Source organism: Nelumbo nucifera, chromosome 1 (assembly GCF_055504915.1).
Source record: "Nelumbo nucifera cultivar China Antique chromosome 1, China Antique-T2T, whole genome shotgun sequence".
Classification (NCBI taxonomy): domain Eukaryota; kingdom Viridiplantae; phylum Streptophyta; class Magnoliopsida; order Proteales; family Nelumbonaceae; genus Nelumbo; species Nelumbo nucifera.
In genome coordinates this window covers 192,713,566-192,731,509 of record NC_142649.1, presented here as the reverse complement: position 1 = coordinate 192,731,509, position 17,944 = coordinate 192,713,566, and the positions used below count along the sequence as shown (strand labels likewise).

The 17,944-nt window shown below is 35.5% G+C and overlaps 1 protein-coding gene across 2 annotated transcripts; it reads left to right on the top strand.

The window, feature by feature from the left end:
• Positions 1 to 11,501: 11,501 nt before the first annotated feature.
• LOC104611867 (YCF49-like protein) lies at positions 11,502 to 17,389 on the top strand. Of its 2 annotated transcripts, XM_010279118.3 has the most exons (5): positions 11,504 to 11,948; positions 12,111 to 12,189; positions 15,593 to 15,661; positions 16,683 to 16,826; positions 16,933 to 17,389. In XM_010279118.3, exons 1-4 carry the CDS (start codon positions 11,620 to 11,622, stop codon positions 16,788 to 16,790), a joined length of 585 nt encoding a protein of 194 aa, XP_010277420.1. In that variant the 5' UTR covers positions 11,504 to 11,619; the 3' UTR covers positions 16,791 to 16,826; positions 16,933 to 17,389. The 2 variants fall into 2 exon arrangements, with proteins under 2 accessions (XP_088751845.1, XP_010277420.1); XM_088895719.1 differs by lacking the exons at positions 15,593 to 15,661; positions 16,933 to 17,389 and having other exon boundaries at positions 11,502 to 11,948; positions 16,683 to 16,819.
• The last annotated feature ends 555 nt before the right edge of the window (positions 17,390 to 17,944 follow it).

The window sequence follows — 17,944 nt, the reverse complement described above, 5'->3', positions numbered from 1 at the left end:
ATGATTCGATCAGGTGTGATCAAGAGGCACCATTCAAAGTTACCTTCTAACAGTCACAATTTTGACTGTTCAAAGAGCATTTTCTGAACCAGCACCTTCATGATGCTTCAGAGATTATTTAAGGAGCACAAATCAAGCATTTGCACATACACAAAACAATTTTTGAAAATCACTTTCTTTCTCTCAGTTCGGTCTGCCACTGTCTCACAGAAGGTTTCTTCGAAGACTCTTCAACTTTGTTGGTTGTAGAATCTCACCCAAGGCTCTGTTGTGTCCTGAGAACGGATCTACTTGTAACCCACACTACAAGAAAATAGACCTATAGCTATGGACAAAACCGTAGCTATAAATTCAAAAAGTCGTAGCTATAGGTCTATAGCTACGGACTAGCTACAGTAAAAAAACAGTAGCTACAGTCGCCGTGGCTATAGGATATAGCTACGGATGCTAGAATCTGTAGCTAAAACTAACCTATAGCTACGGTCTATGACTGTGGCTAAAGCCTTAACAAACCTATTATATGCAAATTTTTAGCTACGGTTTTTAAGTTATCTGCAGCTACAAAATTGACTTTATAGCTACGGTTGTGAAATAAACCGTGGCTAAATGTTACACTATAGCCACAGTTGTAAGATATCTATAGCTACAAAATTTGGATCTATAGCTACGGTTTTTGAAATGTTTGTAGCTACAAATATGAATCTATAACTACAGTTTAATTTGAATGTAGCTAAAAAGTATAAATTTGTAGCAACGAATTTAGGTTATCCATGGCTAAAAGTGAAAGCTTATAGCTACGGGTTAAGCAGTCTGTAGCAAAAAACCATGAATCTAGCTATTGTTTTTAACTACATGTAGATAAAATTGTTAATAATGATTGATAATTAGATCTTGAATTTCTTTTCATTACTTTTTTAAGCCATTTTTTCCCTGTATCGAATACAAGCACGACTTATTTCATTCATAATATAAGATGAAACTTGAACACAAAGTTTTAATAAAAGATTATATAATGAAGAAATGAATTACATCTCAAGGGTACTTTAATACATCCATGTATTTAAATCTATTACAAACTCAAGGTTCTTGAATAAATGAAACTAAAAGCATAAAAAAAGAAACTTGGTATGTAAATTTTGATCAAATTTGTCTCTTTCTACACGTGTGAAGTATCTCCCTTATCATGTTCAACCTATAAGAAAATAATAGAAAATAAGTTAAAAATCACACTTTTAGAGATATAAAATCATGTATGAAAATTTAATAATCAACTGTGCAATATAAACTTGCCTACTTCATCCCAAGCCTAATGTTAAACAAATCAAAAGTGCAAGGATTGAGATCAAACTTGAAATGAGGCTTAGGATTTGATACTTTTTTTATGAATAATTTGATAGTTATATATTATTTTGTTTTGAGACAATGTTAAGGACAACTTTGTTCCCCAAGGAGGTACCCAACTAGAGCTCTCTTGCTTCATGTTGTAGTTTTTAATATATTGGAATTAAATAATTGTTATTATTTCCTTGTGGCTACGGGTGATAATTTCAATCTTCACAAAAGGAATAAGAAATAATGACATTTTAATAAATTTTAAGAAGTAATGAAATTTCAAGAGCTATTTCCATGTAGTAAATAGATTACTGTTTGGAAATCTACTTGAATCTAATGCATTAGTTAAAGGAATCAGTGGAAGCTAATAACTTGAGTCTGACTTCTGATCTTCTAACTGTAAGAGCAGCCTTCCTAAAATCCTTGAGATCCTTAGACTTCTCATTAATCCTTTCCAATTTCAAAACCAACTTTTTTCTCAAAAATCCAAATTGAACCCAACTCTTCACCCTTTTCATTGATAGCCCCAACAAGTCCATCTGATCTCCAACCACCCTGCATAACTTTAACCCTTGAAATATTTCCTTAAGAGCCTAGGAATGACCAAACGACATTAGTAATCTTTTAGTCATTGCCCTTCAGCCCTTCATTAGTAATCCTCTTAATAGAAGAAAAAAGAATACATATCTTCAACAATAATGTACTTCAAAAAAACTACTAGTCTTTATACAAGCAAAGCTTAAAGAGTGAAGCAAATAAAACAATAAGTATTAGGCTTCGAAAAAAGAGTAAAACAATAAGTATTAGAAGGTTGCCCCCTTAGTCACGAGAATCTTCATATTGCCTTTTTTCAAGAAATTTCTCTTGATATCAATAAAAATATTATAACTAAAGTTTGAATTAATGTATCATCGAAGAGTATTTTCAAGAAATCATTAAACTAGAAAATCTATCATATATTAGTGCATACTGAGTTTATCAAGAAAATCCAAAAAAAAAAAAAATGTTTCAAAGATTGTTACAACAATAACCAAAACCTAAAAATGGAAAAAAGATCATATGCAATTTATCACCTTATTGCTTTTTCCTCTAAAACCTAGCTTTAGAATTTATCATTGTGAAAAAGGATTTTCTAAAATGAACTTTCAAATCAAAATTAATTCAATATTAAAGCCAAAATTAATTTTCAAATTCATTAACATCTTTCCATCGGTGGAAGGTTTTCCTATTCTTAAAAGATAGGGCTTATTCATTTCCAGGAAGAGTAGAGGTTCTGAATCCTTTTGTCCAAAAGCCCTTTTACCTAAATATTAAGAAGGATCTCTGATCTCTTTAAATGATGTTAAACTCATGTTACTCAACTAAGGACCAATCAAAAATTAACGGCTCAAAATTTGAAGGTATGGAACATGAGAACCAACAAAAATTATCAAAATATGAAAAAAAAAGAGCAGAGAGAGAGAGAAAGAGAGTGTTTCAAGCTGAACAAATTTAAATGTCTCTTCTTCACAATGATGAGTTCTTATTGAATTGGATCATAAGATGCACAAGTGCCATTAGCTCATTAGGAAACTGTTGAACCTTCTTGGTTGCACGACACTCTGAAACCAAAGCCTCTTCATATGTTAAGTTTTGTTTTCTAGTAGCTTTACATGTCCATACTCTCCTATGATATAGATTCATATATATCACTTCAGATATTCTCTGATTTAGGTTAAGGAAAGATTCAGATAAAGAACATGGTCTGATATCTCAGGTTGCAAAATACTGGTGGTGTCAATTTCTCCTTGGTAAACAAGACTTGGAAGATCAAACCTTTGTCACAAGATTTATGGATAAAAAAGAAAATATAACAATTCAAATGCATAAAATAATAACTTTCATGAAAGCTCATGTCATTACCCCTGAAGATACAAAGAGTACACTAATCAATCACGAAATATCTCTTGTGTGAAGCGAACTGGGAAAACTATCTCACGAGGCTCCAAATCCCGGGGTGGTTCCACTAGAGAAAAAGCTTTTCTTTTGAAAAGAGGCATAGGAATTCAATCTACCATGAATAAAACATTCGTGGATAGACTTGATTTAGGATATGTACTTCTTGCAAAACCTACAAAGTGTCAGTTCTAATACATTCGTGGCATTGTAGAAGACAAACCTTTTTTCCAATATTAAATACCAGTAAGTGTAACAACTTTGTTAACTTTCTAAATGAAGGAGAAACAAGAAAACATTATCCTTTTTCATAGGAAAAAACTTTGGAAAAAAAGTCATTAAAAATTCATTCCAGCTTCTCATGAGAAGGAAGCTTTACAATCCAATTAATCAAATAGGAATTATACAAATAAATCACCTACTAGAATTAAAACTTGCATTTTCCCTAAAAAAAATCCAAACGAAAAAAGCCACATCAGCAACACCCACATCCGGTACAGAAAAACAAACCCTAGATCAAAAGGTCGCAACTGAAAATAAAAATTCTTTCCTGCCTGAAATCCAACTTCATGAAAAAGATGTTTGAAATCCACAACCACCACAAACTTTCCCACTTTCACCTATTATTAGACCTGTTCATGGGCCGGGCCGGGCCGGGCTTTCACTCTGTATTAATAGATTTTTCTAAGGCCTGAGCCCAGTCCGACCATCGGGCCTACAACTTAGGCCCGAGCCCGGCCCTCATAAAAAGCCCGAAGCCCGGGCCTGGGCCCGAGCTTAAAATTTAGCCCATACTGTTACTACTGCTAAAGCGGCTGAATAGAGAGAGAGAGAGAGAGAGACAGAGAGAGAGAGAGAAATTATAAAGAAAAGAATAAAAAATGTATATATTAAACTATAAATATATATTTCAATAAATATTATATTATTTATATATTTTATATAATATATAAAATACATATTATATATTTTATAAAATATAAAATGTAGAGTCAAGCCGGGCTTCTTTGACAAATCCCGAGCCCGGCCCGAAACACAGTCGGGCTTACTGTGTTAGGCCCGAGGTCAGGCCCGCGGGCCTAATTACATGACCAAGCCCGACCAGGGTGTGGGCCAGGACATCGGGCTACCCGACCCATGAACAAGTCTACCTACTATACATTCAAAGCGGAACTCTTAGGAAGTATAAATCAAACAAAAAACTCAGAACTCCTTCAAAGAATGCAAAAACCATTCCAAACAAGAAAGAAAGAAAATGAATGAAACATCCAATGCTTCAATAGGGGACACTTATTTTGACCTAGAATTCACAGAAATCTGCATAGCTACTCATCAGAAAACTTCCTAACGAGAGATCTTGCGTCATAGATCCATGTAGAAGTAACAAATGAGAAGAACAACAGAGTTTGGTACCTAAAAATTCCTGAATAAAAAGCGTGGGAAACTAGGACGAACTGCTCCTCTTTCTTGCTCTTTCTCCCTCTCTTCCCGTCTTTCTTTCTTGAGTGAAGGTTTTGCTCCTCTCTGCGCGTCTTCCCTCATCCCTCCTTCTTGGAAGAAAATTAAAACATTTATAAATTTAATAATTAAAAACAAAAAGATAAAGACACCTGAACTTTTGAATTTTAGCACTTTAGCCCTACTCCATCAACTAGTTTGGCTATTTGGTTGTGAAGGTAAAATTACAAAATTGACCATCTTAGATGTGATGGGCTAAGAGGAAAAAACTATCAAAATTAAATATTTATTACTTTAATTATTATTAATTAGTAATCACTAATTATTATTAAATTCATCAATAATTAAATATTAATAATTTATTAATTATTAATTATGTTTAAAATTTTCATCCATGAATTATTAATTATCCTTATGGCTATTCATAATTAAAATCCATGGGTACAATTATAAATATCTTTTACTTACAGACAAATACTGTAGCTAATGGTCAATTATAATTTATATAAGCATGGATAACTAAAGGTCGTTGGTGTATATCCATGAATAGTTTTTAGCCACAAAAAAAAGTGTTTTTAGCCACGAACAAATTACCGTGGCTAAAGATCAATTTTCAGTTTCTATGACTTCTAGCCACGGATTTAGTTATCCGTGGCTATAAAGATCTTTTAGCCACGGATGAAATTACCGTAGCTAAAGGGCAATTTTTAGCACGGACATTTATTGTCTGTAGCAATAGCCCATGCTTTAGCCACGGATTTTTATGTCCGTGGCTATAAAGATCTTTTAGCCACGGATAAAATGAATTCTACCTATGAATGAAATGACTGTAGCTAAAGGGCAATTTTTAGCTACGGACATTTATTGTCTGTAGCAATAGCCCATACTTTAGCCACGGATTTTTATGTCTGTAGCTACGTTGCAGTAGCTATAGACCTATTTTCTTGTAGTGCCAATAAGAAACTCAGTGAAACTGAGTGGGGGGCAAATAATGTTTTAAAGACAATATCTTCAAATGCGCCTCAGAGCTTCTTCTCCAAGTTTCAGTGACCCTATTTCCCAATAATTTTAGAACGTTATTTTGCAATGGAGGCGGAAGCAAGTATGACTTCGATCAAGATGATGAACCAAGATCTTGTTCGACTAGACCGGTTTGATGGAGCAAACTTCAGTCGATGGCAAGACAAGATGATCTTCTTTCTAACCACACTAAAATTGTACTATCTCCTGGATCCAAATATGCAATCACTTCCTAAACTCACTGACAAAGACTCAGAAAAGGTAAAGAAGGAAAGAACAAAACGAGAAGATGATTCACTTTTGTGCCGAGGACATATACTAAATGCCTTATCAGATCGGCTCTACAACTTCTACAAGGAACTTACATCTCCAAAAGAAATCTAGAAAGCTCTAGAATTCAAATACAAGGTGCAAGAAGTGGATACGAATAAGTATCTTATCGCAGAATACTTTGACTTCACCATGAGTGACCATAAGCCTATACTGGAGCAAGTTCACGAACTACAGGTGATAGTCAATAAACTTTTATCCCTTTATATCATCATTCTTGAATCTTTTCAAGTGGATACAATAATTGCTAAAATTCCACCCTTTTGGAAGGATTACAGGAAAAAGCTTCTACACAAGGCTGAAGAACTTACCTTAGAGCAAATTCAGCAACACTTTCATATTGAAGAAGAGTCTCGGATTAGAGACACTAAGGATAAGACCCTGGTCGGTATGCTGAACTTTAAGGTCAATTTTATGGAAAATGGTTTGAAGAAGACTAATCCTACATTACAAGTAAAGACGAAGGACATGAACTTCAAGAAGAGCAGCAATAAGAAAGGATCTTGCTATGTTTGTAGAAAGAAGGGGCACTATGCCCGAGTTTGCCAATATCGAAAAGGTGAAACCAAGTCCACAAAGATGGTGAAAGACAATCTAGTGGCCATGATTACTGAAGTCAATATGGCAGAATCGCCTTTTGGATGGTAGTTTGTTTCAGGCGCCACAGTCCATGTTTGCAAGGACAAGTCGTTGTTCAAGACATATGAAGAAGTGATTGATAGATAGGAGGTACAGATGGAAAACCAAACATGTGCTAAAGTTGTTGGAAGAGGCAGCGTGGAATTGAACTTCACCTCCGAAAAGACATTGACTTTTTTGAATGTTCTCCATGTTCCTGACATTAGAAAGAACTTGGTCTCTGTAAATCTTGTCTGTAAGAGGGAATTCAAAGTTGTTTTTGAATTTGACAAACTAATCCTGTCCAAGAATGGGATGTTTGTTGGAAAGAGATATGGTTGTAATGGTATGTTCAAATTAAGTATTAATAAAGGAAAATGTTCTACTTATATTGTTGACTCTTTTTCTTTATGACATGATAGATTAGCACACTTAAATTTTAAATCTATTAAAACATGAGTAAACTTGGTTTAATTGCTTATAATTTTGAATTAAATGAGAAATGTGAGATATGTGTAAAATCTAAAATGGCCAAGAAACATTTCCCATGTGTTGAGAGAAATTCTCAACTTTTAGAACTAATTCATTATGACATATGTAAAGTCAATGGTGTATTAACTAGAGGAGGAAAGAGATACTCCATAACTTTTATTGATGATTTTTCTAAATACACCTATGTCTACCTTATGAGAACTAAGGATGAAGCCTTTGACATGTTTAAACTATACAAAATTAAAGTTAAAAATCAATTGGAAAAGAAAATTAAAATTCTTAGAAGTGATAGGGGTAATGAGAATTTAAAAAAAGAGTTTAATTCTTTTTGTGAAGAATTTGGAATAATACATCAGAATTCTGCTCCCTATACCCCTCAATAGAATAGCCTGGCCGAAAGAAAAAACAAAATATTTACATAAATGATAAACTATATGCTGATGAAAGCTAATACACCCTTAAACATGTGGGGGGAAGCACTTCTAACCGCCTGCCATTTATATAACAGAATTGTTTCTAGAGTTAATAACAAGTGTCCATATGAATTATGGATAGGAAAAAAACCTAACTTATCATACCTAAAAGTGTGGTGTGCTTAACATATTACAGTGTTCCAAATCCTAAGAGAACTAATTTAGGACTCAGAGCAAAAGAAAGTATGTTTGTTGGATGTGCAATACATAGCAAGGCCTATAAGCTTCTATACTTAGAGCCCAACATAATAATTGAAACTAGAGTTGAATTCTTTGAAAATAAACTATGTTTTGCATCTATAGAAAATGACAGAGAACCTGAAAGAGAAACTCATATCTCAATACCCATTGACAACAATGAGACTGAAAGAATAAATGACACAACTGTAACAACTACAATAGAACATAGAAGAAATCAAAGGCAAAGAACAAAGAAACACTTAGGTTTAGATTTTATCTCTACTCGATCAATTGTATTCTTGGTCGAGGCTAATAGAGAAAAGATTTTAAATAAGATCCCCATTGTACTAAACATTGAAAATGATCTGAAGACCTATAGTGAGGTCGTAACCTCTAGAGATGTTGCATTTTGGAAGGAAACTATAAATGATGAAATGGATTCAATAATGTCAAATAACACATGGATACTAATAGACTTGCCTCCAGGATTAAAACCAATCAAATGTAAATGGGTGTTTAGAAGAAAATACGACACTGATGGAACTGTACAAACTTTTAAAGCTAGATTGGTAGCCAAATGATTCAATCAAAAGGAAGAGATTGACTACTTTGACACGTATGCATCAGTAACTAGAACAACTTCTATTAGAACACTTATAGCATTAGCATCAATTTATTTATTTGTTCGTCAAATGGATGTTCAAATTGCTTTCTTAAATGGTGATTTAAATGAAGAATTCTATATGAAACAACTACAGGGATTTGTTCTTCTTGGAAATGAAAAAAAAAGTTTGTAAACTAGTTAAATCACTATATGGTTTAAAACAAGCACTCAAACAATAGCATGAGAAATTTGATTCTTGCATTATAATTTTTTATTTTAAACACAATAGTGTTGATATATGCATTTACTCAAAATTTAATGAAATTATGGTTTAATTGTATGTCTTTGTGTTGATGACATGCTTATTGTGGGTACTAATATGGTTGGCATAAATGAAATTAAAAGTTACTTAGTCTCTCTCTTCAAGATGAAAGATTTAGGAAAAGTAGATACTGTCTTGGAAATAAATGTTAAAAGGCATAGTAAGGGTTATGCATTAAGTCAATCACATTACATTGAGAGAATACTTGAGAAATTTAAGTATTTAGGATGTAAAGAATATAGCACACTATATGATAGTATAAAGCTAGTAGAAAATTCTAGTAGAGCAATTGCATAACTTGAGTATGCTAGTGCAATAGAAAATCTAATGTATGCTATGCTTTGTAGTAGACCTGATATTACATTTGTAGTAAGCAAACTTAGTCAGTTTATAAGTAATCTCAGTGCAGAGCATTGGAAGGAAATTGAGAGAGTTCTTGGGTACCTCAAAAGAACCATAGAACTTGGCTTATTTTACTGTGATTATCCAGTTGTACTGGAATGGTACATTGACGCAAGTTGGATTACCGGTAATGGAGATAACAAGGCCACCTCTGGATGGATCTTCGTCCTTGGTGGGGATGCGATATCTTGGGCATCCTAGAGACAAACTTATATATCTCACTCGACCATGGAATCCGAATTCATTGCCTTAGCGATTATTGGAAAAGATGTTGAATGGATTAAGAATTTATTATTGGATATAAAACTTTGGCCTAGTCCTATGCCTCCAATTTCCATTTACTATGATAGTGAGGCAACTCTGTCGAGAGTAGGGGTGATCATTTCAACCCGGCCCGGCCTGCACAAGCCCAACCCGAAAATTCCAAGCTTGGGCCTACGTTTTGTGTTCAAGCCTGGCCCGGGCCCATATCAGGCCCGCAAATTTTAGGGCCGAGCTTAGGCTTAATACTTCAAGCCCGACCTGGCCCGCATATATTTAAACTTACACATTTTGTGTATAATGTATACATGTTATTTTATATTATATTATATATTTTATATATAAATATTATGACATGGAATGTATAATTTATATTATATAATATATAAAATAAAAGTTTATATGCATGTTAAATATTATAGATATATAATGTTTTATATATGAAAGATATTGGCCCAGAATTAGGCCCGACTCGGCTCGAGCTCATATAAACGTGGGCTAGGGCTTATGTTATAGGCCCGGAACTCCGGGCCAGCTTGGGCTCGGGCCTAAGCTTTAGCCCTTATCATAAGTGCAAAGTCCAGCCCGGCCCATGATCACCCCTAGTCGAGAACCTATAGTAGTACATACAATGGTAAGTTCAGACATATAAGTCTGAGACATGAATTTGTTAGGCAACTGATTCAAGATGGAATTATCACTATAAATTATGTGAGGTCAAGTAAAAACTTAGTTGATCCTCTTACCAAAGGTTTAACTAGAGAATTGGTAAGAACGACAACAAAAGAGATGAGATTAAAACCCTTTACTTAGTCACCTATAATGATAATCCAAACTGAACTTAAAAAACATCAGTATTGAGTTTAATGGGTAACAACAAGTTACAACAATGTGACTGTTAGCATTGACATTGAGAAATTTCCCATCAATATATAAACAGTGTTGTCTGTTATGATGAGAAGTTGAGTTAAACTCTTAATGAAATTTTGAATTGTGTCTAATAACGGAACACATAGTGGAACTTTACTTACACGAACATATAAGTGTCGCTTCTCATGAGAGCTTGGGTTTATTCTCGGGATTGTTCATGAAACTAAGAAAGAAGCACATGGCCATAATAGTGCTGAACAAAATTTGAAACTCTTGCAGAGACGGGGCATTTTATGTATATGGATATCTCTGGTCCGTCTTAAGAATAATTGATTTAAGCTCTTCTCACCAATAACTTTGACAAAGCTCTGAGATACCTGTAAATGTTTAAGTTATAAAACACCTTTTATATGCATAACTATGTGATAGAAGTTTGAATCGAGAGAGATCTATGTAATTGATGAATCAAAGTGGGGGAGTGGGGTGTATCAACAATCAATGTAGATGACGGTTTTGCTGATCCTAATAAGACTAGTTTAGTTTTTTTAAGGCTCGTGACTGAAACGGAGTTTGCTGGTGGCTGGTTGTGGTTCAGTTAAGCCCTCCTCTCCTATAATGGGAAGTCGCTGCTCTTGTTGAAGCTCTAAAAGTGGTGATTACTAAGAATCCAGATTCTGTACTTTGTTTGAGCTGGACATTTTTTCATATTGTGAACTGTTTATCTTCAAATTTAGTAAATCGCCATCAAGATATTATAATTTTGTTAAAAGACATTCGAACTCTTTGTGAAAGCAGATATGTTCGTTTCAGATGGGCTCTCCATGAAGCAAATTCAGCTGCTCACAAGCTGGCCTCTGGTGGTTTTAATGAAAATTATTTTCTGAACTTGTTGATTTTCTCAGATGTTAGTGGGTGAGTGGATTGGTGCCCCTTAGTCTTTGTAGTCTTCTCTGTTGTTTTGCTTTCTTTTATTTTTTTTTCTTTTGTTGCGTTGCGTCTTTGTATTTGTTTTTTTACCTTTGGTATTAAGTCTTTGTGTTTGTTTAATTTGTTGGTCTTGCCGTCTGAATTGTTTTCGTCCGTTTGTTTAATGTAATGTAAGTTTTTAGAAAAAAAAAATGTTATCTGAAATTGCCACGTGTAACGTACGTAATGTGGTGTGGCACACTCTTGCCAGAATATTTTCACAAATGCGACATTATCTGAATTTTATATTATCAAAAACGTCCCCAAGATCCCAAGCTGCTGATTTGCAGACCGAAATTCAGATTCAGAGCTGGGGAGTTGAAGCCTAGTGTACTGCTAGTCTACTACTATAGCTCATGGCAACAGTAGCCTCGTATTCTCCAAAGCCTTTCGCTTCTTACAGACCAACACAAACGGTTGGCGCTCCAACCCCATCAACTGCAACTCACCTTCCGCCATTGCCGATCTCTCGTCGTAGACAAACCTTGAAACCCATTATCCACGATATCCTTCACAACCACGGCACCGTGGCAGCTCTTGTCGGGACAGGTTTAGCCCTGACAGTTGGCGGAGCTGCCTCTGCTGCGGAATTCCCTTTACTGGGTTCTTCTCTGCAACTCAATGAACCCGCAAACGCACTCTCGCTGCCGACCTGGGCTGTTCATGTCTCCAGCGTCATCGAATGGTGAAACGATTGTTTTCTCACTCGTTATTTTTGCATCGCATTATTAGTATCTGAATTTGATATCTTGTCTTTGTGGGGTTTCCGATTCCCTCCTTTTCCTTTTCTGTTTCCTTGCTAATATTCCTTTGTTATTGCTCTCTCTCTCTCTCTCTCTCTCTCAAGGGTCACGGCAATGGCTTTAGTTTGGCAATACGGGGAGAAATCTGGGTATGAATCTTGGAAAGGGCTCTCTTGGGGTATGGTAAGCATATCACTCCTCGTTCTTCTTTTTCTATTTCCTTTCATCCATTATGATAATTTTCTGTATTTTTTTATAAATTTGTACATGCTTGAAGTTCCACCTATGGAAAATATAAATTTTTAATTGGACTTGACATGAAATGCTGATTTTCATTGGAAACGGTCATGTGAGGACTGGGAGCTTGTATTGGTTGAGTCTGCGGTATTATAGAATTTATAATTAAGTGGAGAAGAAAGCAATTTGATGAAAAATATGCATGTGTTCTGAGCACCTTTCTGGAAGATGATTACTCAAATTAATGTCTTTTATCTTTTACCCTTGAACTTGAGGAAATGTTATACCTTAGATTTCTTTTTGTCCTAATCCATAAGGAATGATACTTAAATGAATAAGGATGTACTAAAACAGGATCAGGTTTCCCGAAAATACAAGGAAGGATTTACACAGCAACATCATTTTTCACCAAAATTGTAATTCCAATTTTCCATTCTGCATTTCTTGTTTTCATTATTAACACCTATCAAAAGAATCTTGTTCATAAATTCAAGGGTAAATCTCCCAGAAATAGATCAAGGGAGACAAGAGTGTACAATAGAAAGCTGACAAATAACATAAAAAAGAAGAGTACAGGGGAAAATTTATTACTTCCCCCCCTGGCCTAGTACCCCCAGAAGGGAAAAAGCTTACACAGCCCCATTCCCAGCTAGAGCATCTCCCAAGTCATTGGCAGATCTAGGAACTCATCTAAATGAGCTTTTTCAACTTAGATTCCAGAGCCTTGAGTTCTCTAGTAAAGTGCCACAGGAGAATGGAATCTAAGTTATCCTATCACCATTTGACAATCATCCTCTACCTGATGACCTGTCTATAAAACAACCATGGCAGTAGGCCAATTCCAGAAGCTGTAAAAGTAATAACAGCTGAGCTAGCAACAAGTTTCCTTCTCCTATAAGGCCCAAATAGCTTAGAAATATGCATCCAAAATGATTCCTGAAGACACCTCTCCTAGAGACATTTATTTTTCAATGATGTAAACCTTCCCATAAATGAGGAGAGAGACACCTTCTCATTTGTTAACTTTAAAGTGACTTATTAGCAAAAAGCTTCAATCTTTGATTGTGTATAACCATCCCATAAATGAGGGGAGCAACACCATCTCATTGGTTATCTTTAAAGTGACTTCTCAGCAAAAATCTTCAATGTTTGATGGTTCAGAACCATCCCATAAAGCCTTAACTAGGAAAAGAATGAAGCCTTGAAGAGACAAAAGAGACATCCTAAGCTTTAAAGAGCCAGAGAAGTAACCCAAGGAATCAAGAGCCTAGACCCTGGAATCAGATCTGGATGTCACAAGAAAAACATGTTTAAATCTTTACCATTTATCAAAAATTAAAAAGAAAAGAAAAGAAAAACATGTTTAAGGGAGTCAAAGAGAAGAATGATGTCCTGACATCCAAAGCCTTTAAGCCCTCCTCTAAAACCAAAATCCCAAGAAAAGTGTGAATGCGAAAAAGAGGCTATTTCCGCAATGAATTTCGTTTGAAGGGGGAAAGTTGCCATGCTGGGCCAGCATTACCATCCATTGTTGTTAGTGACATACTTGCTTCCAAGATGAGCCCAACTATTTTTGCCAGAGGAATCTTGTGGCAAATCTAGACAGTCCATCGTATTGAGGAACCTCTGGCTTGGATGTACATTCACTCATGCAATCCAAATCACCCACATACCCCACCTTACGTTGCAGCCTTTCCTAAGTTGAAGAATTACAAAGCAAGGGGGCTGAACAATCTTAGCTCTCTAAAACAGTCTATGAGCAGAAAATACAATTACAATAAAGCCCAAAACAAAGAGTTTCTATTAACCCCTTGCCTGGCTAAATCATCTGCCAGTGAGTTTGCACTTCTCTTAACCCATTTGTACTGAATTCAGCATCCTTAACCAGCCACTTAAATTTTCATTTTTCATTGCTGTACTTCCATATCCTTGAGTTATCTTCTTTTAACCAGTTCACCACCACTTCAGAATCTCCTTCAATAATCAGCTTTCTAAATTGCATCTCCTTGGCTCTTCGAACCCCTTCAATGGCTGCAAGAATCTCAGCCCTCAAGGGATCCCCTTCCCCAATTGGTCCTAAAAACATAGCTAACAGATTTCCATGTTCATCTCTTATTGCTCCCCCTATTCCAGATGGACCCGGATTTCCCATACTGCTGCCATCAAAATTTAGTTTAAGAAAGCCATTAGATGGGGGACTCCAGCAAGAGAGTGATGTCTTCTTAGCTGAGGCTAATTCTGCAATTTCCTTCCAGTTCTTTACCATCTCATCTACTGAGAAGTCTGCAAACAAGGCTAAAGTTTTCAGCCAATGTAACCAAGTAAACACAAATTATTCTCCTTATTTCATCATAGAATAATGCCTAAATGTTCAAGAGACTGGACTTCCAAGCAAGAAACCGGCAGATATAAGCTTGTTTATGCTTACCAAGAAGAGGATAAGTAAGTTTAATCATTCCATTCTGTTCAACATCACTCAACATTAGGGCTACAAGTGCCTCCAAATCAATCTTGAGACGACAACAACTATGGGTGCAACTTGGGTTCGGTTGGGCTGAGCATTTGCTATATTTTGTGTGGACCCAAACCTTAATCCAAGCTTGATGTAGTTGAAGCTCTTCAACTCAGGCAACCTGATTTGCAGCCCTAACACAACCAACACCTTTGAAATCCTTTAAAAGAAAAAGGACTGTGAGAAGCTACCATTTTCAGTTTTCTAGCAACATCAATGATGTCAAAGTGTTTGGGTTCAGCTGTTCCTTTTTCTTTTCATTTGTCCTGAACAGCACAAAAAGGATTGCTGGCAAAGAAAATAATAAATACATGCATGTTTCATATATGTTTGCATTATTGCATGTATGACCATGTCCCTTGAGTGTACCATTTTCCCGGAAAATAAAATCTTTAAAGTTTGAAAGAAAATACAATTAATTGTTGCATTTTCTTCCTTAATAAGGAGAGAAATTGTCCAAGGCACTATTTTCTTTCTTCTCTTTCTTAATCAAGGTTTGTTGTAATTTGCTTAAGAACATTTGTCAAGAGATATGATTCAAAATTAGGAAAATCAATTAGTTTTCAAATATTCTTGTTAGTACAGAGAATTGAACAAAACAAACGATTTGAATGTCCAAATTATTTATGTCTCTTCTTCTACTTTTGTTTGCTATTTCCTTAAAGGCATTGCTGTAGGGAAACAGTAATGCTTTAAGCAAGTAGCAGCACAAGTTGCAAGCATTCTTGGTTTTACAATTATTAGTCATGAATTTCTGCTTGTAAGATAATGTGATATTTCTAAATGTGGTTCATATTTTATTTATGAACTTTCTAATGAAAATCTTAATTGATTTAGGTACCCCTGCTAGGTGGGGCATTATGTGCATGTACATGGCATTTCTTCTATAACTCCGAATCTCTCGAGGCAAGCATACTTATTTTTCTTATCATATGGGTGAAGATCTCATTTAGAACTTGACAGTCAACCTACATTAGTAATTGTTGCTCTGTTTTTGTAGTTTGTTGTATATGGGATGGGATGAGATGGGTCTTTTCAGGTTCACAGAATAAGCCCTCCTCCTTTCCACAATTAAAATATTGACAATTTGGATGGCTCATATTACTTGGGGATGGATCCAATATCAGGTCCTGTATAAGGCTAATGTGAACTGGGGTATAACTATATGGTGAAGGATACCTTATCATATGAACAGTTTGATCTGCCACAGGATTCCTTCTCATGGCAGAAACAGGTAATTTGGCTAGGGACTGCCCTTAGTTGACCCAATTAGGGTACCTTTTCCCATGGATGCAATGGTACAAGCTTGCTAGACCACCTTACCTATTACAGCCATGTGGACAAATTCAGGGACCGATCTAAATCCTCTGGATCAGCCATGTGTTCACATTACCTCTACACTGTTCTTTTTCTTGGTCTTTTCCCGTAAGTAATCCAAGCTATCCAAAGTATACCTATTTGAACACATGGCAATGAGCTTTAAGCTGAAAGTGTCCCTGTGAAGAAAGGATGGCAATAGGAGCATGTAGAAGATTCCTGGGCAGTTTTAGACTTTTTCACTAAATGACCTGACTGGCACACCCATTTGTTTTAGTTGAAATCTCAAATTATCAAGTGACCATGTTGAAGGAAAAGATTAATATGTTAAACATTCAATGAAAAGAAATAACAGAGTATAGAATTTGGCTTTTATTTTCATGGGTCCTACCTTTCCTGAAGATCCAGAAAAACCTGAATACAATATTCCCAATTTGTAAGACTTTAAATATGTTAGAAATATATGAATGCGTGCTTGTAAGTTGAAGGGGGTGTCAGACACAATTTGTGTGTGTGTGTGTGTGATAATTGGTTACCATTTGTTCATTTCATCAGCTTTCTCTTACCTTCTTTCTCTCTGTCATATATGTTCTACTGTAACAAATCATAGGTACTGGTGGCTATCCAAGCAGCATTGACAGTTATTGGTAACTTGACTATGTGCATTGCCGCATTTCGCATATACAGATCTTTTCAGAAGGGGCCGGAGAACCTGTAAGAGTACTTTTTACTAGAACCATGGCCAGTCTACAAGGTAAAATCTTCTCTTCTTGATTGCATTATATTAGGGCACATTTGTTTTAATGGAAGTTTATTAGTCAGTGGCTGAAAATTCCAATCTACATCATTGGTTATGGAAGTTGTACTAGTACAGAGAAAAAGGAAGAGGAAATAAAGTAGAAGTGTTCTCAGCTATGAGGGGAAATGAATCTCTTCGCGACAAGAAACCCAAATCCTTAGAATGACACTGCACATTCAGAAGACAAATGTCCTTCCCATGTTATAATTGTTGTGAAATATGTATGCACAGACCACTGTGCAGCTTCTGGCAACATTACAAAGGAACATTATTTTTTCAACTAAAAGTTGGATGTATTGGCTGGTAAATGCTGGAAGATCTGAGATATCTAAAACATCAGTGAATTTGTCTGTCAAACAAGGGAATCGACGGCATCTTCCTAGTTGTAATACTATACATTTTCAAGTTTCTGTATTAATTATCATAAGCTGTAGCGTCTTTAGATTAAAAGAGTCTATATGACCTGTTAAAGGGTTGTTAAATATGAAGTGCCTCAAGTTTGTTTTTGTGGTTCTTCATTAGTTTTGTACATCTTTCAGTAAATTATCTGTATTTGATAGCCATCGGCAAAGTATATAATGTTTCCATTTCCCTGAAATGGTCATTCTAGTTGCAAAATCAATGGAAATATACAGAAAGAATTGGTTCTTCATGGAATGTGGGTATTCCATATGTTGCCATTGAGATTCAAGAGGTGAAGGGAGGAAAAGACTCAAAACCATAGCCAAACTGACTAACTTGCTCAAAGTGATGAATCCCTGAAGAACTGGTGGTGAAGGTATAATACAAAGATGGAGATCCTTTGGGCATGCTTACTTATCTAATAGCTCTCTAAAAAGTTATAACTAGGTAAGCAGAGGAGATAGATAAGGGCAGCTGACGCTTCTACTATCACTCAATGTGTTTGAATGCCTGTATTTATGGATGGCACCATTTTTCACATGGACGCAACCCAACCATCTAAATCTAATTCCAGGATTCTGGTTGGAAGAATTTGCCAATTTGGTAGGTGAGGAAGGGCACCGTCCATCAAACAAATAGATGTCTGGTTCAAAGGTTGATGCCTGCCTGCA

Coding starts and splice junctions, on each gene's coding strand:
- LOC104611867 (XM_010279118.3), top strand. CDS start 11,620: ATGGCAACAGTAGCCTCGTATTCTCCAAAGCCTTTCGCTTCTTACAGA. Junction 12,190..15,592: donor AAGGGCTCTCTTGGGGTATG/GTAAGCATATCA, acceptor TAATTGATTTAG/GTACCCCTGCTAGGTGGGGC. Junction 15,662..16,682: donor ATAACTCCGAATCTCTCGAG/GCAAGCATACTT, acceptor AACAAATCATAG/GTACTGGTGGCTATCCAAGC.